This window comes from Dipodomys spectabilis, unplaced genomic scaffold, assembly GCF_019054845.1.
Source record: "Dipodomys spectabilis isolate Male_0828 unplaced genomic scaffold, ASM1905484v1 ptg000174l, whole genome shotgun sequence".
Classification (NCBI taxonomy): Eukaryota; Metazoa; Chordata; class Mammalia; order Rodentia; family Heteromyidae; genus Dipodomys; species Dipodomys spectabilis.
The window spans coordinates 3,544,528-3,570,901 of NW_024870851.1; the positions used below are offsets into that span (position 1 = coordinate 3,544,528).

General features: G+C 41.7%; 1 protein-coding gene across 3 annotated transcripts in view; it reads right to left on the reverse strand.

Annotated features, from left to right (window-relative positions):
- The window catches only part of Rapgef4 (Rap guanine nucleotide exchange factor 4), a 305,860-nt gene that overhangs the window by 218,902 nt on the left and 60,584 nt on the right, over nucleotides 1–26,374 (reverse strand). Inside the window, exon 4 of one of the 3 annotated variants that reach the window (XM_042694172.1) lies at nucleotides 17,737–17,883. In XM_042694172.1, the coding sequence (XP_042550106.1) occupies nucleotides 17,737–17,883 (147 nt within the window). Of the gene's footprint in view, nucleotides 1–10,782; nucleotides 11,120–17,736; nucleotides 17,884–26,374 lie in introns of those variants that run through there. The other 2 variants (XM_042694174.1, XM_042694173.1) reach the window with 2 other exon arrangements.

Sequence of the window (26,374 nt, forward strand, 5' to 3'; positions counted from 1 at the left end):
AGTAGAAAGATGCTTAGCAAGGTAAAATTGGGATAGGCCTTATAGGAAAGAGGTTAGAAGGGATGGAAATTAATGAACAAAATATTTGGAAGAAGTAAATCATAATGCAAACCAGGAAATGTTTCTCCAGCTTTAAATACTTGATCACAAAATAGATCTGGGACAAAAAGTTGGAAAAGATATATCTATATATCTATAAATTTGCATCTGTATCCCTCTTAAGAACCTGGAATGTTAGTAGAAAAATTATGAAACTAATTTCCTCTGGGGAGAGGAAAAAGGAAGCAAGTAGGGAAGGCAAGGAAAAAACTCACATCTCATTTCATGCATTTCTGTGCTCAGGGTGGGCTGCAGAGGCATGCAACTTGTGCAGCTGTACTGTTTCCTGCATCTCTTCCAAGGTCCATGAATCTGGCTACTGCTCTGCTATCACCACTTTGAGATCCTTCCTAATCTTATTTTTGAACTTGTATTGTGCAAATCCAGTCCAGTAGTGTGTTGGATCATGCATAGAAGGGAAGATACCCACAGGTGTATCTCTAGAATTCTTTGTGTTCTATTCCCCACCTAGTGTTTACACCACCCCAGGAGCCCAGGATTCCAGTGCACTCACAAGCAAACAAAAGGTAAGCATTCTATAACTCTCTGGTGAGTAATTGCAGCTGAAGCCAGCCTCGGAGGCCTCTTTTCTGTTCTAACTTGAATTTGCTCTGAGTACCGAAATAGTGCAATGATACTGGCCAAGGAACTCTATCACATTCTCTCTTATCACATTACTTCCATGCATTAGCCACCCACTTATGTTGGAAATAATGTCATAAAGGAAAAGAGATGGGGCAACCCAGAGGGATTTTTTTTTTCCTTCTAGTCCCTCCCCATTAGCAAGCTGGAGATAAAGTGCTGGGAGAATATGTGTGCTTCAAGAAGTGAAATACAGGGGCTGGGAAGGTAGCTTAGTGATAAGAGTGCTTGCCTTGCATGCATGAGGCCCTGGGTTCGATTCCTCAGCACTACATAAGCAGAAAAAGCCGGAAGTGGCACTATGGCTCAAGTGGTAGAGTGCTAGCCTTGAGCTGAAGAGCTGAGGGACAGTGCCCAGGCCCAGGGTTCAGGCCCACGACCGACAAAAAAAAAAAAAGGAAGTAAAATATAAGCAGTTCAATCAGTTTTGTGCACAGCTTCTACTCTGTCCTGATAAGAATAAAATACATATGCATGTACAAGCTGAGAAATATAAATAGGTAATTTCAGGGATTCTGCATACAAGTTAAATGTTCTTATATTTGCATTTAAAACTGGCATTGAACTACAGCAAGGTAAGTAGCAAATTTATGCTAATAATTTAAATTTTTGATTTTTTTCCCTTTCCTTAGAATAACACTAAATAGCAAATAAAGAACAAAGTGATGAGCTTAGGGAATGCAGAGGGAAAGAAGCAGCCACTAAAAACACTTTATTTTACTCCAGGGATATAAAACATTACCATATACAGGAAGAAAACACTCCCATACATTCACTATGCACAGTCCTACAAATCATGTCCCTGGATATGTCTGTAATATTTGCATTTTGTACATATATCCTACTTGTGTATGTTAAGAGATATGTTTCTTTTTACCTCACCCATCACCCCTTTGTCTTATCTCTTAGCCCAAGTCTATTTTAGAACTGTTTCTAAAAAATAACAGCCCCAATGAAGAAACATTTTGAACAAACAAAGGAATATTGCATCCTATTATTCCTGCTCTCCTTTCCTTTTGTGGTCGTTTGTTCTTCCTGATTTATAGCACTGGAACCACAGTCAGCACAATGAAATTAAACAAGAAGAATATGCCAGATTTAAAAACCCAAACTCAATTTAATGAACTCAACTCATGTCAGCTGCATTGTCAGCAAATTTATTCTCTTGAGAGCTATGGATACAAGGTCATCTACACCATAAGGGCTGCCTGCCTTCATTGGGACATGTACATCCCTCAGGAAATACAGGTGACCTGTACTGGTTATTTACAAAGAATGTCTCAGAAATTAATGCCAGAAAGATCTCTCATATCTCATTTACTAACACAGTGTCAATATGATCTCCCACAGATAAAATGATCACATCTCTAATAAGAGTAAAGAGAGTCATTTTACATGTACTTCTTTAAATATTACTTACCATTTGTTCTTGAAAAGTAAACATTAAAATTAATTATTGCAAATGATTTTTATAGACTTGGTTCAAATGTTTCTATTGGAAGCCATCATTTTGCAGTAATGTTCTAGGATTTAAAACATGGTAGAATGTGGGTATAATGTTAGAGCATAGTAAGCCAAAAGGGGCAAGTAAACGAAAATCCTACAGGTATGTTAGAGTCAATTTGTGTGAAGTTAATGACTCAAAATGTTAGTTTAATTTTTTAAATTTGTTTTTCTTCCCAAGAAGTTGAGAAGAGTCAAGTGTAAGTTTTGGAATTCACCCAATAGACAATCATAGAGAATAATCAGCATAAATACTGGACAGAAGCCAGTAACCTCAGGCTGCTTCTAGCCAGGGGAACTGTGGCTGAAAAACACACTTCCCACTGCATACCCAGTTGTACACTTGGAACTTTGTACCAAGTGCACACATTTAATTTCAATAAGTTAAATGATCACTTCAATGTGAGAATTCTTACTTTGCATGATAGGCTATGTTATTTTTAATTGTTAAAAGTACCATCCTCTGAAGTTGTCCACTTAACCATAGTGGCCTTATTAAGCGTGGACCGTTTTGTGTGGGGCAGAGAAGGGGTACAGAGGGAAGGTACATCAAAACCACACCTCAGAGCAAACCTCTTAGCCATTCTGGAATTAGGTACAAAATGTCCAAATGAAGTCAGCCAATCCATAAATTAAAAGTATTTATATTAAAATTAGCTTTGTGGTCAGATGTGGTATACCTCTGTTTTCCCAGCACTTGGGAGACTGAGGCAAGAGGATCATGAGGTCCAGGACATCTGGACTTTATGAATAAATAAATAAACCCTGAGGTTTCATCTTACCCCAGTTAGAATGACCATTATCAAGAAGACAAACTATTGTTCAACCATTCTGGAAAGCAATTTGGAGATTCTGCAAGAAACTAATCATAGAACTACCCTGTGATCCAGAAATACCACTCTTGGGCTTTTCCCAAAAGATTACAAATCAGGAGACAGTAAAGCCACTTGCACAACCATAATCAAGGTATGGAAACAGCCCACATGCCCCTCAATGGACGAACAGATCAATAAAATGTGGTATAAATGCACAATGGAATTTTGCTCATCCATTCGAAAGAATGATTTTACATTGTTCACAAGGAAATAGATGGAGCTGGGGTTGGGGCAGTGGGGAAGGGGGGAGGAGGAATACATTAAGTGAAGTCAGGCCCAGAGAGATAAAGAACACATGTTTCTCTCATTTGTGGATGAATTAGATCTAATTTATAAATACACAAGTAAACACATATGGATTTGTATGCAAATATATTATGTGAAGTATGGTATTTGCAGAGGAGAATTCAAATAGTATAATTCCTTAGAAAAAATGAACTCACAGTCCAACAAAATGAATACCATGAAACAGGCACTTGAAAGTTATGGGGAGAAGTCAAGAGGTGGAAGGTTAAATAAAAGAGGAGAGGAGAGGAGAATGCAGTTATGATATTCACTGCATAGCCTCTGAAACTAGGAAAACTGAGGGGAAGGGTAGAGTTGGGAGGGATGGGGGGAAATCATGGAAGGGGTGACATTGATCAAGATACATTGGACTGTCAATTGACTTGTTGAAGGATAACTCCTTTGTACAACTACTTAAAGATAATAAAAATATAATAAAAATAAATAAGGCAATTGTAGGATCTCTTTAAACTACGAAGCATTTATTTTGTTTTGGTTTGGTTTTTTGTCGATCATGGGGCTTGAACTCTGGGCCTGGGTGCTGTCCCTCAGCTCTTCAGCTCAAGGCTAGCACTCTACCAGTTGAGCCACTGTGCCATTTCTGGTTTTCTGGTTTTATTGGAGATAAGCGTCTCACAGAGTTTCCTGCCCGGGCTGGCTTTGAATCATGATCCTCTGATCTCAGTCTCCTGAGTAGCTAGGATTACAGGCTTGAGCCACTGGAACCTAGGAAAGCATTTGTTTTGATGTTAGCACTTCATATTTTTTTCCCTAATGTTCTCTGGAAGAGTTCTTTCCTCAGAAAGCAATATGAATACATGTTAACAATTATTTTTCTATTTCTACTCCCTCAATCACAAGTGTATAAGAATGTGTAAAGTCAAGAGTGAATTTTCAGTGTTTTTCCCGAGACTAGAGTATCTAGTCTGGCTTATACCCTTTCATTTATTTATTTTACTTTGTTTTGTTTTTGTCATCAAGGAACTTATATTCAGAGACTGGGCACTGCCCCTGAGCTTTTTGCTCAAGGCTAGCTACCACTTTGAGCTACAGCTCCTCTTCTAGTTTTAGAGTGATTAATTGGAGTTAAGAGTCTCACAGACTTTCCTGCCGGGGTTGGATTTGAGCCATGATCCTTAGATCTCAGCCTCCTGAGTAGTAAGGATTGCAGACATGAGCCACCAGCTCACCTGTATCCTTTTGACTCTACAAAGGACCATTTTTCATCTTTGGAGATGAAAAATTATCTCATAACCAGACCTCTATTAGATTAAAATAAATGCTATTGGCTTCCTTTTAGAAAAATATGCATACACACACATACACACACACACACAGATACACAGACACAGACACACACAGACACACACACACACACACACACATACACACACACACACACACACACACACACACACACACAAGTCAAATGTTAAATAATGTCTATGAACTCTCCGGGGTCTGAATCCCAGATTAAAAGTGCCTGCTGTGAATTAGTCTTCTTTCCTAATTCTCCGCATATAAACCTACCTTCCAAGGGGTGAACTCTGAGTTATTTTACTTCTAATGGGAAAGACCTCAACATTTGAGTATAATCTTCAATATTTTCTAAACACACCAAAAGCTTATTTCATTCCTAAAATATCCATCACTGGATTCTGGATATTAAACTCTATTTTTCAGTGTAAATCCGTAATAACTTCTATTCAAGAGCTAATATATGAAAAAGACAAGACTGGCTTCTGGCACTTGGTGGCAGTTAATTCAATCCCTCTATTATCATTAGTTTTTTTTCTTCTATTTTTCTCATACAGAGACCAGGCAACAGCAAAGTTCAAATGATCACTACAATCTAACCAGATCTGGCCTTGAGACAGTTCATGTCATAGTCCCTCCAGGGGATGTTTGCTCACCTTCCTTCTTCATGGGATCAAGGAAGACTCTTACACATACTGGGAGTGCACAGGTGAAAACAAATGATGTGGAGTGTTTATGCCTTCTGTGACTAAGAACCCAGGTGAGCTCCTGCCCTACCAATGTCAACAGAGCTCCAACTAGAGGAGGCATCAAAATGAAGACCGCAGGCCTCCAAATCCAGGAGAAAACAGATGGATCTCAGGTATATCTGAAAACACCTACAATTCTCTTTGGGTCAGATTTGAGGCCCTATGTCTCCTCTTGTCACAGGTTCTCTCCTAGCTTCCAGATTGATTGTTTTAGAGGTCCCTTTATTTTGCTTGAATCTTAGCAATGGCCAAGTTGAGCTCCTCATTTATCCATCAGATCTCAGGTTTTATAGCAACCTTCTTTCATAGTGACTTCTGATCATGTGAATCCTTTGTCTGGAGGAAGTTCTTCCCCATTCCAAACTTTCCTTCCAACAGATCTGCTTCTACAAACAAACCTCCAAGTGGTAACACAATGAGAATGGGCTGCCATGGGCTAATGGCTGGTGCTAGGATCTGATCTAAAGAATACGTTGTCAGAGAAAACAGCTTTTAGGAGGATAGGTCTTGGGGTAGGTAAAGAGACCAGGGAGGCACAGCAGTCTGCCTTCCTGATATAGGGGCCTGCCAAATGATGCTTCACCAAGAATTTTACCTTCAGTTCTCTTACTTAAAACTGCTGGGCTTGGGCCCCGTGCTGGTGGCTCACACCTGTAACCCTAGCTACTCAGGAGGCTGAGATCTGAGGATCACAGTTCAAAGCCAGACCAGGCAGGAAAGTCTGTGAGACTCTTATCTTCAATTAACCACCAGAAAACCAGAAATGGAGCTGTGGCTCAAGTGGTAAGGTGAGCAAAAAAGCTCAGGGAACAGTATACAGGCCCTGAGTTCAAGCCCCATACGGACAAAAAAAAAAAACCCAAACCTGTGAGCTAGTTTCATGATTTACACTGAGAACTGACAGGTATAGTCTCTGAAATGGCTGAGGAGACAGCAAGAAGAAAATAGAAGATTATGGAACCCCTGTTCCGTTGTCACAAAAGGCCAGAGGCAGCCAGGCACAGTGATATTACCTGTAATCCTAGCATCCATGAAATCTAAAATGAGTTCTAGGCCAACCAGGGCTACATAATGAGACCTGTCTCGGAAGGAAGCAAGGAAGGAAGGAAGGAAGGAAGGAAGGAGGAAGGGAGGGAGGGAGGGAGGGAGGGAGGGAGGGAGGGAGGGAAGGAAGGAAGGAAGGAAGGAAAGAGGAAGGAAGGAAGAAGGAAGGAAGGAAGGAAGGTAGGAAGAAGGAAGGAAGGAAGGAAGGAGGAAGGAAGCAAGGAAGGAAGGAAGGAAGGAAGAAGGAAGGAAGCAAGCAAGGAAGGAAGGAAGGAAGGAAGGAAGGAAAGAGGAAGGAAGGAAGAAGGAAGGAAGGAAGGAAGGTAGGAAGAAGGAAGGAAGGAAGGAAGGAAGGAAGGAAGGAAGGAAGGAAGGAAGGAAGGAAGGAAGGAAGGAAGGAAGGAAGGAAGGAAGGAAGGCTGGCTTTGATTCCCCCCTGCCTTCCCCCTTCCAGCCCTGCCTCCATTAAGAACTTAGAGATGAGAAGAGCCTGTCCTGCATACTGCCAGGGCTACTATTATCCCTCCTCAGTGGGAAGATATGATCCACCAGAAGCTATGAGTGATCTGCCTGTATCCAGCAGCCTTGACCTGTCAATGATGCTCTTCTGGGCCCTGAAATGGCGATGGTCCAGGCTGATTCTCCTGGCACATACTCTCTTCCTCCTGTCTCTGGCCTCTTTTGTGGCTCAGTCATCCTTCTAGCTTTACATTTATTTTCACGTTTATCTTTATTAGATGGTGAGCTTCTAAGGGCCACAAGTTGTTCATTTCTGCTTCCTCAGTGGCTAGAACAGTTCATGGCATGTAGAGGGTACTCTGCTGACACGATGATATGTTTGGTTGATTTTTTTAAAAAATGTATGTGTCAGTTGATAGAAGCAAGCTGATTGGAAAGGGACCAAATTTAGAAAGTTTCCAATGCTGGGTAAACAATTTGGATATTCTGCATTCGCAACCTCTTACTCCTTCTACCCTTGTAACGGTGACGGCCACACTCGGTGTTTAAGATGGCAAGGTACATTAGAAGCCCTGCTCTGTCTCTTCATCTGTCCACTTCCTCAAGGCCAAGGGATTGATGATTAGATCCCTTCTTCTTCCAGTAATCCAACCAGTTGTGGCAGGATTACTTTGACTCTCATTTTACAAACAAGGAAAATGGTTTAGAGAGATTGTAATTCCCTTGAAGATACAAAGCTGAAAAAAAATCAAGATCAGGAATGTCCTCATGGTCTCTCAAGTAGCTGAGATTACAGGCATGGACCACCAGGCAGGCCCCAGTTTATCTGGCTTTCATTTAATCTCATTCTCATTGTTCAAGAGGACAGTGGAATTTCCACCAGCTACCTGGCAAAGAATACACCATTGCTCTGACAGCTAAGAGAATGTATGCAGAAAGGACAGTGGAATCTGGATGCCCTCACACCTTACTCTCATACTTTGAATTACTATAAAACACAGGCAGCCTCTGATTGATAAAGCCTTGGATAATCCCCAAGGCTTTGTCTAGTAGAATTGTTTAAAACTGGCAGAACCCCAGTCTGAGAGTAGGATGTCTGTATGGACACAGAAAAAAATTATCCTAAGAAACAGAACCCACACTAGTAAGGAACAAACACTGGAGCAATAAGGTTCAATCACAGAGGGAGCTGCTCTAAGGCAAGGTCTCTAAGGCCTGGCTACCCAGTACATCCACTGGGAGCACTTTTAGAAGTCACAGATGGCCAGGCCCCAATTTCTTGAGATTTATAATCCACTGGTCTGAGTAGGTGGTACGAAGACATGGGGAAAAAAAAATTTAAGCTCCTCAGGTAATTCTAAAATGGAACTAGTTTTAAGAACTACTGTTATAAATGATGAAAGATATCAAAAAGTTCTTCCCTTACAAATAATACACTTTGATATAATATGAATCATTGCCCTATATTTGATTCTTTCTGCTCCCCTAGTTGATGGCTTTGCTTTCCTTCATTTACTATCCAAAAGGGGAGGGCACACAAAACTCTTCAATGCCAGTCAGTAATCAGTGGGCATTGACTCCTACAGTCAACACAGCAAGATGTATGTAAAGGTAACTCTCTTTGACAATGAGGTGGTACAGGAAGCGGGCAGCCTCTGCACAGAGTCACCTAGCCAGCACTGGGATAAACCAGGAATAGACTAACATTTCAGGCCAGACCACTTGACCACATAAATGGCCTTGGAAGCCTATCTTGCTCTTATTGGTTTGGGCTAGACAAGTTCAAAACCCTGAGGTCAGGGAAACCAATCAGACACAAGACAGCAGGAACTCAGAGGCCAGCATTGTGAGCAAGCGGATTTCCTGCAGCTTCTTTCTTGGTGTTAGATACTCACCAGGGTGCCCTAACCTCTCATGACAGCCTGGAGATGACCTCAAGTGGAATTTGGACCCACGGGAATAGGAAAATCCCATGACCAAAGAGCTTTCTACATAGTATCATCCAGTCCACCCCATGAGTTCCTTCTGGAAGTCTCAAGTTCTTAACATTTTCCTGAATAGAATGGCCTTTGCCTGAGGGATCTAGTGCTGGCGTAGATCTTCTGCAGATCATGACTGAAAACAACAAGAAAAGTAACAAACAAGCATTTGGAAACAGCACATGACACCTCTATGGACAGGCTAAGCTTTTCCCAAGCCTGCCCAGAGGCTCTGCCTTGGAGGAGAAGAATGTGGAGAGCACAGACACTCAACCACAAGGAACCAGCCCTGCCCCTCCCCTATGGCAAGACTGCCTGCAGTTATCATTTGGTTAGCTGGCTCCCATCCTTTCAAGATGCTGAGAAATGGCCCTGTCAGCCACACAAGAGTTCAGAACCACAGCTCATTGTATTTGGATGAAACAAAACTCTGGATAGGAATAAATACCCACTTCTCTGTGGCCTTCAGCCATTATCTTTCTCAGAGTATTTTTCAGCTTGTCTCATATTCAGTTTATCTCATATTTGGGTTTATGCCTGTCTGTTCTCCCCATCCACTGAAACCACAGGAAGATGGATTAGATTTTGTCCTTCCACATGCCAAGTGTGTTTGCTGAGTGTAACAGCAGCTTCTTAGAAGTGAGTCAAACAACTGGGTGTTAGTGACTCACCGCTATCATCCTAGCTGCTCAGGAGGCTGACATCCAAGGATCACAGTTCGAAACCACCCTGGCAGAAAAGTCCATGAGACTCTTATCTACAATGAACTTCAAAAAAAAAAAAAAAAAGGAAGTGGAGGTGTGGCTCAAGTGGTAGAGTGCTAGCCTTGAGCAAAATAGCTCAGGGACAGTGCTCAGGCCCTGAGTTCAAGCTCCAGGACCTGCACAGAAAAATAAATAAATAAGTGAATGAATGAATGAATGAACAAATAAAATTAAAAAGAGAGAGCAGAGCAGCTATTAGAAGGCACACTGGCCACGGGCCTTAACTGAGTGATTGAAGAGGGCCACTGTGCGGGCAGAATGCTGGGCAGCGTGTGGGCAGATGCCCAGAAGGATGCACCTCGCACATTCTCTGTTAGCACAATCTCTGAAAGGCCTCAGTATCCACTGTATACTCTCAATGAAGGGGAATGTCCTGGCTACAGACCTTGCCAATGGGCCTACTAGGAAGCATCTAGGCATTTCTGGCACCTGCCAGCCAAATCTTGATCCACGCAGACCCCTGCTCATCCTCTGAGAAGCAGTGAGATCACAGTCTGGGAAACAGCTGGACTTCAAGGTATCAGTAATGTAATAGAACTCCCATAAACACATAAGGCTTCTATATAATCAGAGAGCAATAGGCAGCATTTCTACTGAATGTCCAGAGGATGAAAATACCATCACCCTCAATCTGTTTCCTGGCCCCAACTTTGCATCTAATATACATCATTCAGCTATATCATTAGATAACACATATATTTAATATTGATGTGATCACTGTGACTTTGTTTAGCTATGAACAAGTCTCCTTATTTATCTCCTCAAAGCAAACTGAGGACCATGTAGGTAAATAAACATCCTGCACAATCAGTGGAAAAATGAGCCGCCACTGGCCCCACCCCCAACACAGACACCACAAACAAAGTCGAAATCAAATTATAACAGTGCCAGGGTGCATACTTAGGTCTGGTGGAACATAATTAGAAGAGCCAGAGATGTTCTTGAACATAATTTCTCAAACCAAATGCAAAACTGTGCTATGATATTTCCCCATTCTCCGACACACACACACACACACACACACACACACACACACACACACACACACACACACACACACACACACACACACACACACACACACACACACACACACACACACACACACACACACACCCTCTCTAACCTTAGAGAACATATGCCCTTCTTTTCTGTCCCTCCAAGTTCTCAGATATCCAGTAAATGGCTAGTGTATCTGCACAACAGAACGTACCTTCGTGGCCAGCAACTCCTGCTTGGTGTGTCAATGCGAGCCTCTCAGTCCATGGGCAGGAAACAATGCTGACGGCTCTCCAGGAAAGCCTGGGCAGGCAAAGGTAGAAGAAAAGACTTCCTCTTTTCCCCCCTCCCCTTTTTTTTTTCTTCTTCTTCTTTTTTAACTTTAGTTAGCTCCTAATAACTCTCTTCCTTTCTGGATTTGAATCATTTTGTCACTCCATGGAGGAGCTCCAGGCCAGAGGAGAAAGACCCTGGGGCTGACATAAGGTCCAAGTCATCAGCACAGGCTTCCGCTTAGTTGAAAAGAATCAGAGCCGTGAGGAGAGAGACAAGGGAACCAGCCCACAGGATGTGTGTGGCTGGAGTTCCTGGCATGAAGTCTTGGCTTTCATGTTTATTTTTGGATGTATTTTTCTTAGGCCCTTTGATGCAAATTTCTAGCCTGGGAAGTAACCCTACAGTACAAGGTCCAAAGTTGCCAAAAGTCAGCACAGGCTTCTGTCTTGGAAGAAGGAGGGTCCCACAGCTTCTAGGCTACCGTACCACCTCTGAGGAGGCTGTGGGTCCCAATGTATGAACAGGCTTCAGTATCCCACACCCTCAGCATCCATCCAACATGCTGGTCCACCCAGCAAGCCTACCACTAATGCAAAAGAGAAACAATCTGGAATTGTGAGCATGCCAATAAAGCCAGAAAAATCCACCCCAAAGGAGCCCTGAGATGCTTACACTCAGAGATATTATGTTTTGGGTCTCTGGCTTTCATTTTTTCTGACAGTTACAGGCAGATAGGAACAGCAAACCCACTGGGGCAGGGGCAGATGCCTCTGCAAGGTATTATTGAAATATGGTTCTTAAAACACATCAACAAAGACCAAGCTGCTACGGTTTTCAACAATTCTTATTCCCAACACAGCTTGAGAGATTATTAATAAAAAAGGGATTCTCCCCCCCAATATAGTCAAAAAGAGGCAGTCAACAGAAATAAATTAAAAAAGCTTTTCATAACTGTCAAGCTATCTGGTAGAATCATCAATTTAAAAAAGAACACTACTCTGAAAATTAGAGGCTAAAAATAGGCATAAACATATTTCTTCAACCTCATTCATTAGTCTGAGAAATCTTATCTACTGATTTCTTTCTTTTCCTCAGACAGAATAATATGTCTTTCTTATTTTTACTACTTGGTTTTATATATCACAAAACATGGGTGGATTTGGGGGATTAACATTAATATTCACTGAGACAACAGGTACTTCTGAAAAATAAACTCTACTAGTATATCCAATATCGAATATATCATATATTTATATATCGCCAATATCCAAGAAGTGGTTTTCTGCCCTGCTAGGAATAAAATCACAATAGAGTACCAACAATTGTGCGTGAGACAATTATGGTAAGAAGCCACTTTTATCAGCATGGATCAGATGACAAAGTTAAAATACTGCTTTTATTTTGTAAAGCCTGTGCAATTTTACTACTTGAAAATTTCAAAACAAATTTTATTCATAAATACATATTATTAATATTAATATTATTTTGAACATGCTCCAGTAAAGAAAACATAACTCCCAGTAAAGGAAAATGTTGGTCAAAATGATATTGAAACACAGGTAAACCAGAGTCTTTCTGTAATGTCTTTCCTGAAGTTGACTAAGATATACACTGGCCTCTCACCCAACAGCGCCCTCATGTAGACACACCTTCAACATAAAGAAGAGCAAACAAACAGGCCTAGAATCATGGCTCAAGTAGTAGAGCACCAGCCAAGAGCAAAAAAACTGAGCAAGATCACAGGGCCCTGAGTTCAAGCCTCAGTACTGTCATAAAATAAATAAAGGATGAACAAACAGCCTCACTGTTTTCTCTTCTAAACCATTGGAAATCCTCTTCTGTCCTATGTGCTGGGAAGAGACTCATGAAATTGGACAGTAAATCACTTTTATATTTATTCCAAGAACTGCCATCCATCATAAATACTCATAATCTTGGATCAACTATTAATACCTGACTTAAACTCCCAAGCCTACACTTAACTGCTTTGCCATTTAGCTTCCTTACTGAGAGTAAAAAATGCCACTGGTGTCAAGGAGTTTAAATTATAAATTATAATTGTCTCAAGAACTAAAAATGGTATTCCAAGACTTTTAAATTAATTCTCGTCTGGATGTAATTCAGAAACATAACTACCTCCAACCTCTGCCCTTCCCCTCTCTATCTGTCTCTTCCTCCCTCCTGACATGTTCCTGAAAATTTAGATGTTCTCTACCGTAGTGAATATAAAGAAATTCCAATACCCAAGAGGCAAGAAAAGAGGGCATTAGTGACCAATGCTCAATAAATTTAAGCTAAGAAAGCATGCTTTGACTTTAAGATGGACCAATACAGTCACCTCATATCGGCCATAAATTAGAAACTAAAACATGAAAAGGGAGGGAGAAAGAAAGTACTTGTAGGACACAAAGGAAAGCATGGAGCAGCCATACCTCAGTTGTATCTTGCAAAAATATTCTCTTATTTTATATATTCACATGGGCACAAATTATGACAACTTTTTATGTGTGTGTCAGTACTGGGGTTTGAATTCAAGGACTTATATTCTTGCTTGGCTTTTTCACTCAAAGCTGGCACTCTACCACTTGAACCACATCTCATAAGAGTATCAAGGACCTTCCTGCTTAGGCTGACTTTGAACCTCCATTCTCATATCTCAGCCTCCTGAATAACTAGGGTTACAGGCATGAGCCACCAGTGTCTGGTTAATAACAATGATTTTTTTTAATATTCTGGGGCTGTGTATTAGACTTACAACAAAAGAAACCATAAAAAGCCAAAGGTATTTAGCGTGGACCTGACCAGGATTTCAAAAACCCACATGCAATCTCTGAATGTATACTTGTAGCAGTCTGGGAAATCAGCCTTTGAATTAGAAAAACAAAAACAAAACAAAACAAAAAAACAGGAATTCCCTGGCTCTGTGCTACTATCACAATAAGACACAAAGTAGAGTGTTTGCTACAGGTGGACCGGTTGCAACAATAAGTACAAGTTGTCATGTCGAAAACAAACTTTACAACTTTGTTGGGGGGGGGGGGGTAGGATTAGGTGGGGGGGTGGGGGGAGGCTGGGAAGGGATGGTAAGGGGAAACAAAGGAGGAGGCTACAATGCTTGATAAGAAATGTACTCATTATCTTGCCAATGTAATTGTAACCCCTCTGTACAGTATTTTCACAATAAAAAATAAATTTAAAAAAGAAGTCGAGTGTTTGCTTGGCTGATTAAGAAACTATTCTTACACTATGTACCTGGCTAATGATTAGAGGCCACAAGTTACAGTTGGAGGTGACTCAGACTCCTGCTGGGAGTATTTTAGGTTTTAGCCCTTTAAGTGGCATCAAGAACCATATATAGAAGGATGTAAAGCAAATATAAGAATGCTTGCCAGAACTGGCTCTGCCAGGGCCTTTTTCAAAAGTAAACAGTTAAATGAGATGAACATGCAAATTTAGACCACAATGTGGGGCTTTTGCACTTTTACAATATGGAAACACTGACCTAGTCTGACTGTGTCCCCCATTTCTGGCTGACACTAGAGATGCTTCTGTCTTCCTTGCTTCTCACAGAAGCAGAAACTACTGAACCCTATCTAGAAGCTACTGGATCCTTCCCTACAGAGCCCTTCCCTTCTGGTACAAGGCTAACAGATTTTAGCTTTCAGGTAACAGTAAGAGCTTGGCTTTTAATTTTACTAAGAGATCCCACTTACTAGTACAATAGATGCTTGAACTATAAACCCTATTATTTGATATAATCTAGGTTCTGGATAGCAAATATTTTCTTTACAGTTAATAATATATATACATATATATGCCATCAATAGCCACCAGTATTCAAAGAATACAAGTTTATTTACTGATAATGATATTTTAGTATGAAATAATATTATTGATTTGTCTCCTCCCAGGAAAGTAGAGGGCCCTGACCTGAGGACAGAATTCAGCCAATCTTGTTCATGGATGCCCGACACATAGGTGGTTTTGGCATTTGTTGAATAACTAAGCATTAAAATAAACATCATCTGATCTTTGTTTTTCATAAAGTACTTTAGAACTTTACAAATTTCTTGCGTTTATCATGTTCTGTCTATGGATAAGCATGCTTCTTAATACAGTTCTCATTACCAGATGGCTAGGTGATGGTGTTTATTGAATTTTACTTTAAAGACATGCTCTTTACTTCACAAATGAAGCGTCTGACTATATAAAATCTCTTATGAGGAGATTCCAGTTTAGTCAGGCTAAAAATTTCATCCATCCTTTTCAACTCTAAATGACTCTCTGCATCTTGTCCCCACACACCTGAGTCACTGGCAGGAGAGATCAGAAACCATGCTGTGAACTTACAGATGAGGGACTGAACCTGCAGAACTGCAAATCACATGAAAAGCTGTGAGGAAGCAAGGACAGCCTTCATCACCAAGGAACCCACCAATTAATAGTGGAAGCAGTAGAAATAAGACTACCTACAGTATGGAGTTTAGCCTCACCCTTAGTGAGCTAGCAGATATAAACCTCCTGATAAACTCAACAACCTCCTCACCATCTTCTTGCCATAAATGTTTGACTTGACCTAAGTTTGTATCCTTAACCTCTATTTGTAGAAAACCTGAAGTAGCAGTATAAAAGAGAATAAGAAAATAATCTGACTAATCTTGAATTTGGGAGAAATAATGCCAAGAGGAAATAAGGAAAGGGAGTGAAAGAAAACAGAAAAGAGAGAGGATACAAATAGGAGAAGGACAGCAAAAGGTTGGATGACCAAATGTTATATGTGGGCTTTTTGTTGTTGTTGTTTATTTGTTTTGGAGCCTGGTTTAAAAAATCAGCCACAAAAAAATACTTTCTGGTGGGCAGGAAAGTCTGTGAGACTTTTATCTCCAATTAACCACCAAAAAACCAGAAGTAGAACTGTGGCTCAAGTGGTAGAGCCCCAGCCTTGAACAAAAGAACCTATGAGAGAATGCAAGTCTGTGAGTTTGAGCTCTGTATGTGTGTATGCATGCATGCATGCACACGCATATGCATGCACACATTACCATGTGTGTGTGCGTGCACATGCTGCATGCACACACACACACACACACACACACACACACACACACACGGTACTTTGGAAACAGATGGGCAAATATGGTAGGTTCAATGATGTTGGTATAGGGATATGGCCGGACACTGGTTTTCTGAGACACCTGCTGAACATCCAGGACACATCCAGGACGCTGCCATTTACACTGAAGTAGTTCAGAAAAAAAAAAACCCACAGATGTAGCCAACATGTCTGTGTGTTCCAACTGCCGAATGAAGCAGGGATGAACAGGAGCTCATTATATTCTTCTCTTTATTTTGCTTGAAAAATTTTTTTTCATAGATTTGTTTAAATGTTCCCAGGCAGCAACTTCTCAAGAACTTCCTCGCAGCGCTGAAGACTCCTAATTAAAATAAAGGTTTTGATATCTCCCCCACTACCCTCTGCCGGCAATTTGAGTAAGCCACCCCGGACAAAGTGACCATCATGACACATCACAGGTAGGGATCAGTGTTGTTCTGAAACCAGGTTTCCAAATTCCCTTTTTGAAAAAGACTTCTCAGTTTATCTTCTAACATGAAAGATCCAAAAAAAATTTTAATAAAGGCTTATTGGCTGCAAGCCTGGTCCCTTTTAATTGACAGAACCCCTCTTCCCACACCTCATGCAAACTGACTTCTGCTTTTCCTTCCTAAAACCAGCTTTTGTCTCTGAACTTTACCGAGCAGTTGGAGCTCTTTAATATTTTCTGAGAGAAGCATTTCAAACAAGTAACCCTGCAATTTATTCACTACTGCCAAGAACAAAAGTCACAGGTTTCACCAGCCAGGCCTTCCGAGGCTCGGCCCGCCTTGTAAGGTGGAATCCCACTCATCCACCCGCTTGTTGACTCCCTGAGACGTCTGTCACTTGTTTGGCTCTGGAGGAAACGATTTGATTACACAAAAATTCTTTTTAGATCAACTTTTAAAAATCTTAGCCACACTGGGACAAGTGGCAGAGCCTGCCAGCCACATGGGCTTACTCGGGGGGCATACCGAGCGCCCAGGACAAAGACAAGGAGTAAGCACGGGTCAAAATCAGACGTTGAAAGAACTAAAGAAGAAGGAGCATGAAAGATGCAAGGCTTGGCTGGGCTTTGATAAGTGCTCCATTTGCCAAGACTAAGATGATTTCTTCCTCATACTTCTTGTGAATGTGTGCAGTGGCCCTCCAGGGCACAGGTATGCCTCGACCAGACTCATCCACCCACTGCTGATCCATCCATGCTTCCTGAAGTTGGCAAGGAACCAGACATCTCTAGGCACCTCCATTTCCCATCTCTTACTTAGAACAGGGCACATGGTTTTTTAAAAGCCTTTAAATGAAGCAGCAGATGTGAACCCCTTTCATTCCACTTTCTCAAGGAACACGTCAATAATGATTTTGAAAATGCAACGGGAAAATGTCAAAGTATTTTGTTCCCTGGTTAAGAATACATCCGCAGAGTAAGTGGGAGAAAGACATAAAACACTCTTATGGTCATTCAAGAAATAATTATAAGGTATGTCAAACGACAGAAAATTGAGCATGCACTAAATTAAAAGAAAACAACGTTGGATGTCAAAATGGCTTTTTTCACTCACTCAGTTCAAAAACAAGTTGTGAAAATGAAATTCCATCTCCCAGCTCAGAAGAGAACGCATTAAGGCTTGCCTGTAATGTCATTATCCACTGGCAGCTCCCTTTCTGGTGGGAAACTGCATTAATTGACAAGGAAGCCTCGGGGCTCACCTCCCATAGTGCCTTGAAGTCCTTCTGCTCGATGCGCAGCAGCTCACTGCTCTCCCGGGTAACGATGGTAGCATGGCGGGGCGTGTTGTCCAGAATGGACTCTCCAAAGGCCGTCCCGATCCCCAGGGTACAGATGGTCACTGCATCCTGAGAATCCCCAAAAACCACTCATTAGAAAATTAAACATGTACTGGATCCATGGGCTCTGTCTTTTCTTCTGAGTTTGATTTGTACAAAAAAAAAAAATATTCCATTGAATTACACAATTCAACCTTGTTTTGGAAAATATACAGAACTGGTAAAATCACTGCCATAGAACTTAGAACTTTTTTTTGATACTAGGGTTTGAACTCAGGACCTGGGTGCTGTCCCTTAGCTTTTTTGCTCAAGACTTTTTTTGGTGCTCACTCTTACAACAGTTGCTCACGCTTGTAATCCTAGCAACTAGCAACTCAGAAAGCTAAGATCTGAAGATGACAGTTCAAAGCCAGCCCTAACAGACAAATCCAAGAGACTCTTACCTCCAATTAACCAGCAAAGAGTGGGAAATGGAGGTGTGGCTCAAATAGTAGAGCAGCAGCCTTGAGCAAAAAAAAAAAAAAGCAAAATAAAAGCACAAGGCTTGATTTCAAGCCCCCAACATACCCGCTCTCTCTCTCTCTCTTTGTCTCTCTGTCTCTCTCTGTCTCTGTCTATGTCTCTCTCTGTCTCTCTCTCTCTGTCTCATACACACACACACACACACACACACACACACACACACACACACACACACACACACAAAACACATACACAGAGTCACCATACACATTCCTGTTTGGTCAGTGGATTTCCATGCGACTATGGCTTAGCCATTCTCCCACTGGTGGCCATTTGTGTTGTTTCTAGCTTGGGGATCTTGTGACACAGCTGCTAGCAAAAACCTTGTCATCATTTCACAGAAGTACTTACTAACTGTTCTGAGTAGAGGGGAAACACCTAGCAAAGATGAACTCATTATTTTAGTTACAGAGGAAACAGTTACAATATTTAAGGAAATGGAATAGGGCCGCCACTGCACCCATGTGAAAGAAATGAGAACACTGAGGGTCTGAGTGCATTCAGACAGCCCCTGCTCACACAGTAAATAAACAGTGCCAGTCTAGATTCCACACTTCTTGTATCATACTGCCGCCTACAGCCAAGGAAGAGTAAAAGCGGCCCCTGATGAAGGATAGTGTGGTTCATTTGTAAAATGTCATGAGTTGAAGATTTAAAAGTTCTGAATAAGAACTAAAAAACTAGTTTCTTTTCAACATGCAATATTGGTTTTAATGTCTGGATATCATCCTAACTAGGGTCAAATGATATAAGAAGCCACCTGACATTAATTTTGGGAGGCATCCCAAGGCATCTGAGCTACGCTGGAGAAAGCCTGAGTTATAAAGCAGTTTTCTTTTCATGCACCTAATGCATAGGAACAGGCAAGTGTTATTAAGATCAAGTCTGTGGCTCTATAATCATATTACTAAGACGAATGCCCACAATCCAGTTCTTCAAACCATGGCAAATTGCTTCTACACAGATACTACCACAAAAAAAATTATGTCCAGGAAAATAAAATCAATAATATTTCAGAAAAGGAAAAAAAAAGATCAGGGAAAACTTAAAAGGACTCTGCTAATAAATTTTCCAGTAAACAAATTCACTCTGGAAAACATTCCCAGAACTGAAACATCAATAGTCAGTAAGCTAAGCACCTCTGAATAATTTTCAAATTCTATTAAAAACCATAAATTAGATTATGACACATCACAGGCTTTTCACAAAGTCTCTAGTATAGGATGCTCCCTAGAGGCTCCTGCTAGACAATTTTATTTCCCCATCACCTGAACCCTTCAGAAAGAATTATCTGTGCCTAATACATACTTTGCGGTGTAAAGTTCTATGTTAAAACTTGAGAGAGGCATCGTTAATTATGACTGCTGGCATGATCCATGCAACTTAGGCAGCTTAGGGTTTGGCAAAGTAAAATGCAAAAGGACTATCGAGCTAGATACTAGCCACTGCCTTTGTAACTCATGGGTTCTTAGTCTTGCTTACATAGGAACCCTGGGCAGGACTTTGAAGGGGCTTAGGAAGAAATTACCAAATAAAGTCACATGCAATTAGCCGACTTCATGCATGTTGCTGAGCACATATCTTGAAAGGATAAATGTGAGCAGGATGGACGGTGTAAATATGAGCAAGCACTCTTCTTGTGTCCATGCTGACATCTAATCAGATCCATACAGATTGGAATTTCAAGCCTAAGCCGCTGGAGATATGTTTAATGCCTGCCTCTTCCTGTTGCTCAAAGTGTCTGTTGCTGGATATAACACTATAGTATCTATTTGCAGTACTGGAGATCAAACTCAGAGTGTCACACTTGCCAGACAAGAGTTCTACCACCCGAGCCCCATCCCTATACTTTCGCTTTTAGTTTGTTTTACAGCAGGGTCTTAAATTATTTTTCCTCAAGTTGTGATCCTGTTATCTTTGTATCCTGAGTAGCTGGGATTATAGGAGCACACCGCCATGTTGGGACTTACTGCAGTATCTTTTAAGCCTACATTTATTACATAGAGACTATTTAGCAGAACATTTTTGTCTGCTTATTTTTGGATTCATGTTCAAAGAGGCCATCTGAGAGAAAATGGTATCTGTGACACTGAGATAAAAGAAAGCTACCAGCACCTACTCAGGGAATAAAGACAGTAGTAAGGGAAGATTCTGTTCTGCATAAGCTGGCAATTTATCCTGAGGAGTGTCCGTTTGGGAGGTAAAGATTTAAAAACTAAATGCCTTCAAGATGCGAAGGAGGGTTTAGAAGACGCTGCCAGAGCTCTGCCCGATGACTCAATTCCTCACCCACTGGCAGGCACTGTAATGTGTGGAGATTTACGCTTACGGTGTAACGTCTGCAGTTACCTCCAGCATCTGTCTTGTCACTCTGCCCAGGGCAGTGCCACTCAGTTCATGGCTTCCTCCTCCACACAGGCACCAAGTTGCTGAGACACACCCAGCTCTCTCACCTCACTCATTTCTTGCAGGCCCCTGCAGAGGTGAGTCCAGTGGCCCTCAGAGGAAACCCTCACACCAACACACTTCCTGCCTTCCTTCCCTCACTCCCCCACTCCCTGCCATACTCCAAACACCACTTGCAGACAGAGCCCTGTCCCAGGTCTGCTTCTGAGGAAACCCTCAACAAGAGTGACTGCAGGCCCTAACCCTGCATTCCCAGAGAGACTTCAGTGATGGGGACAGAGGCTGGGGACACACAACACAAATGTAGTATTGCTTGGGTAACATATAACTTGGGTTAGTAAAACATATCTGGTCACCCAAGGCCAAATCTCCTGCCAGGAGCAGGAGCAGAGGCTCATGCCTTTAATCCTATTCCCCAAGAGGCTGGGATAGGAAGGATTGTAGCTGAAGGCCAATCTGAACCAAAAGCTCCTGAGATCCCATCTCAAACAATAAAAGCTGGGTATAGGGGCCTGTGCCTGTCATCCCAGCTATGTGGGAAGCCAGTCCAGGTATAAATGTTAAGATCTCATTTGAAAAGTAGCTAAAGCAAAAAGGGTTGCAGGTATGTCTTAGGGGGTAGAGTACCTGCCTAGTTTGTGCAGGGCCCTGGCCCCAGGTCATTCCTGCCAGACCTTCTGTGACCAGACCTCATACGTCAGCATCCAGCTGCCCAATGACCCTGCTCTGCCACGGGCTCGCTTCATGACTCCCTCCCCATCCCCATGCCAGACCTCAGCTTGTGTGTGCCATTTGCCTGGGCCTTCACTGAGGTCATGAGCAGCGTCATGATCACGGTCCAGCCCAGTGTGTGTTACCCGCAGGAGAGGCGAAGTCCATCTCCATTCATAAATGCTGGCATTAAGTAAAAAAGCCGGCAAGGAACATCAGACGGAGCCACACACACACAGACATCCAGTCAGACACTCACAGGGAGGGCAGCCTCGCAAGGTACAGTGTGGGAAACCCTAGCAGACAAAGATCCAAAAGTCATCTCTGCCGCTCACCAGCTCATGGCTTTGGGTAAAATGGTCCCCAGAGCCTCAGTACTCCCATTTATGAAATGGCCACAGTCTCTTTTTATAAGATTATTAGCAGGATTACAATAGATATAAGGCAACATAGAAACAAGAGTTGCAAAAGACTTCTGACACATAGCAGCTACACTGTAGAAATGATATTTTTTCTATTATTTAAATCACAGAGAATCTCTATAGTCATATTGTACTAATCTTCACCTAATGATGGCTTTCCACACTTAAATTCCAAGTTTCTCTGTCCCCCAGTCTGGATGTCAAGTGGTTTGAGTGATCTGCAAAACACTTCAGCTCTCTGGGGGAGATCCTGTTCAAAGGAACCCTTCCAACCATCCTGCTGTAAATCAAAGAATCCTTTTGTACTGCCACTAATCACCCTTAATTTATCTGCTTTGTACATCTGAATTGTGGTACACTGCCTTTTCTTAAGGCAGGCAGCCTTTCAGGAGACATTTTGGTTGTTTCTTTGTAAACATAGGTGAGGTCTAAAAGAGTAAAATAGGACTAGTGTTAAGAAAGCAAATGGTTAGACATCACTGGCCATTAAGATTGCTGTCCAAGATAGGAACCTTGTGCCTTGCCAATATTTATAAGCACCAGCTGAAACCCAGATGACACAATTTGCAGATGGTTCTGGGAAATTTAAGGCAGCTTACAATCAATAACACAAACATGATGTGAGAAGTCTCTATCAGACATATCAGATATTTTTATTCTTTTTTGGGGGAGGGGGGTCCAGTCATGGGGTCTGAACTCTGGGCCTGGGAGTTATCCCTCAGCTCTTCAGCTCAAGGCTAGCACTCTACCACTTGAGCCACAGTGCCACTTCCGGCTTTTTTCTTTTTTCTTATGTGGTGCTGAGGAATCGAACCTAGGGCCTCAGGCATGCAAGGCAAGCGCTTTACCATTGAGCCACCTTCCCAGCCCTATAGATATTTTTATTCTTAATGCCCATCCTGGGGCTTGAACTCAAGTCCTGGGTTTCTGACTTTATGCTTCTTTTGCTTAAGGCTAATGCTCTACCACTTGAGCCACAATGCCACCTCCGGGGGGAAAACAATGGAGGGGGTAACAATGTTCAAGAGGAAGTGTACTCATAACCTCACTCATGTAACTGTAACCCTCTGTATAGTAGCTTTACAATTAAAAAAAAAAAAAAAAAAACTTTCCTGCTTGGGCTAGCTTTGAACCGTGATCTTCAGATCTCAGCCTCTTGATTACAGGTATGAGCTACCACCGCCCAGCTCAATACTATACATCAGATTTTAAAAAAATAAATGGCCCTATAATTTTAAGGTATCAGATCTTTTACTCACTTCCATATTTAGAGTTCTAAGAATTCATTGTCTCAGGGCAAATTTATTGTTTTGGATATATATTGTGTCAACGCTAAGTTACAAATTAGTTCTTTAAGATGTGAAAACCAGGGCTGGGGCATGGCTCAAATGGTAGAGTCCTTTCCTTAAAAACACAGGCCCCAGAGTTTCTAATCCCAGTGCCATCAAGTAAGTAAGTAAATAAATAAATAAGTAAATTTAAATGTGTAGACCCAGGAACACAAATTCTTACAAAGAAAAATGTTTTTTACAATTTTCATGTTAAGCCTATAAAAGATAATTACCATCAAGGTTTCTTTCTTGTTGTTGGTGGTGGTGGTGGTGGTGGTGGTGGTGGTGGTGGTGGTGGGGTGTGTGTGTGTGTGTGTGCGTGTGTGTGTGTGTATGTGTGTGTGTGTGTGTGTGTGTGTATGTGTGTGTGTGTGTATGATAGTACCAGAACTTGGACTCAGGTCACAGACACTGTCTGTCAGCACTTCACACTCAAGTCTGATGCTCTTCCATTTGAGCCACATAACATATCCATCTTTTTTAGTGTTAAATTGGAGATAAGAGTCTTAGACTTTCCTGCCCAAGGCTGGCTTTGAACTGCGATCCTCAGACCTTAGCCTCTCGGGTAGTTAGGATTATAGGCATGAACCATCAGCACTCAGCTACCATTAAATTTTGTAGCATGCTTAGTTCATGATCTTGAATTAAGTCCTGGAGCTTATTAAGTTCCTCAAGTTCATTTAAATAATAAAGTGTAATGGAACCCAATCTTAGGTGTTGCCAAGACATTAGATTGTATGTGTTGTCAAAACGACTCACTGCCAAGCAGGTAAGTTGAGTCCCTCCAAGTCAAATGTGTTTTCCAACACAGAGCATAAACAAAATCTGTTATGTTTCCAGCCCTGCCCTGGAGTCAGCTTGCTAGACACAGCTCGAGATGAGGCAAGCTGGCTGCAGAGGCAGATACGAGTAGACACTCCTTGGCATTCTGATGACCAAATCAGGAAGCCAGCCCCGTTGCACCCAGAACCCATCTGCCCAGTTCTGTGTGCAGCTTTGCATCCACCCAAACAAAGAGTTATATAGCAATAAAAGTTCATGTAGAATGTGATATGCAGGATGCTAAGTAAATGCCCACCCATCCCTAACCAAGAGCCAGCTAGAGAGCAGACAAGGACTAAGGGATTATAAACAATCACTGTGGGCTTGCCACCTTTTACATTTTATGGGTTCAGTAAATGCTTTCATAAATATGCTAAAAAAAATGTCTACAATAAGTGATGTTTTCTGAAAATAAAGGAGTAAAAGAAGTGAAAGGAAGAATCAAAGACAAAGACAGAGGAATCCACATTACAGAGAAACCTACCTGACCTTCCAGTTTTATAAATAAAACCATGGTGCTTTAAAAGCATCTTTGTTGCAAAGGCAGAGACTGAGAAGACAAATAAAAGCACATTATTTTTACTTCAGATAAAAAGCTAATAAGGGTTGGGAAGGTGGCTCAGTGGTAGAGCGCTTGCCTTGCATGCCTGAGGCCCTGGGTTCAATTCCTCAGCACCACATAAGCAAAAAAGAAAAAAGCTAGAAGTGGTGCTGTAGCTCAAGTGGTAGAGTGGTAGCCTTGAGCTGAAGAGCTGAGGGACAGAGCCCAGGCCCAGAGTTCAGGCCCCAGGACCAGACCCAAAAAAAAAAAAAAAAGCTGATAAGAAGTCTTTTTCTAGCCAGGTGCTGGTAATACTAGCTACTCAGGAGGCTGAGATCTGAGGATCACAGTTCAAAGCTAGCCTGGGCAGGAAAGTCTGTGAGATTCTTGTCTCTAATTAACAATGAGAAAACCAGAAGTGGTGCTGTGGCTCAAATGGTAGAGTGTTTGCCTTGAGCACTGAAGAGCTCAGGGGAGCACCCAGGCCCAGAGTTCAAGCCCCACAACCAACAAAAAAAAAGTCTTTTTCTAAAACTGGACTCAAATTTTCCAGATAATGTTACAGTGACAGAGGAGATAGAATCAAGTAAAGATCGAAGCCAAGTACATCCCAGATCCTCTGACTCCATGAAATGGCTGAACAATATTAAACTTCTTGCCTTTTCAAACACAAAATCCATCTGCTTTTCCTATTCTTACACTGCCCTCTTGTGGCAGCTAGCCAACATTGCAAACATCAAAACCAGCAGCACTCTCTCCACTCAAAGCAACCAACTTCTTTCTTGAAAGTTTGCTTTAGCTAACCATTTTTGCATATACACAATAAAAATAGCCTTTTTTCCCAGTCCTGGGCGTTGAGCTCTGGGCCTGGGCACTATCCCTAAGCTCTTTTTTGCTCCAGGCTAGCAATCTACCATTTAAGCTACAGCACCACTTCCAGTTTTTCTGTGAAAGTCTTGGGGACTTTCACACTGGACTGGCTTTGAACTGCAATCCTCAGATCTCAGGCTCCTAAGGAGCTAGGATTGCAGGCATGAGTCACTAGCGCCCAGCAAGAAAAGCTCTTTTAAAAAGCAGAGCAATCCTGGATCTATTCCAAGCTTTGCTCTAGGCACTTTCGATGAAATAACTACTTAACATAGAAACCATGATCCTCAATTTATAGGCACTCTAAGAGGGCATACCCAGAGGCAGCAACACAAGCAGAGCTTAGTGGTCTGAACTGAACCACTATATTTTGCGTAGTTATGTACAATAACATTTCCAGTATACATCTGTTACAGGATATACAAGTTTTCATGAATTAATAAATCATCCCTTTCTCTATTTTATAGCCTTAACAAACTCTTTCAAAGGACTAGAACATTTTTATATTTTGCTGGTATAAAGATTAATTTGAGGGGCTAGAGAGATGGCTCGGTGGTAGAGCGCTTGCCTTGCATGCATGAGGTGTGGGTTCGATTCCTCAGCACCACATAAGCAAAAAAAATCAAAAAAAAAAAAAAAAGAAGAAGAAGAAGTGGCATTGTGGCTCAAGTGGTAGAGTGCTAACCTTGAGCTGAAGAGCTGAGGGACAGCACCCAGGCCCAGAGCTCAAGCCCCACAACTAGGGGGAAAAAAGATTAATTTAAATACATATTTATTCCTGGGATTTAAATATTTATTATGCTAGAAAGATCTTTCCCTCTATAAAGTCTACAGAAAAAAAATCAGAACCTTCTTTCTCTTTCTCCACCCCCACTCTTGTTCACTCTTGTTCTCTCCTTCTCTTTTACACATACAAAGGGAATGGGGAGAGAGAATTG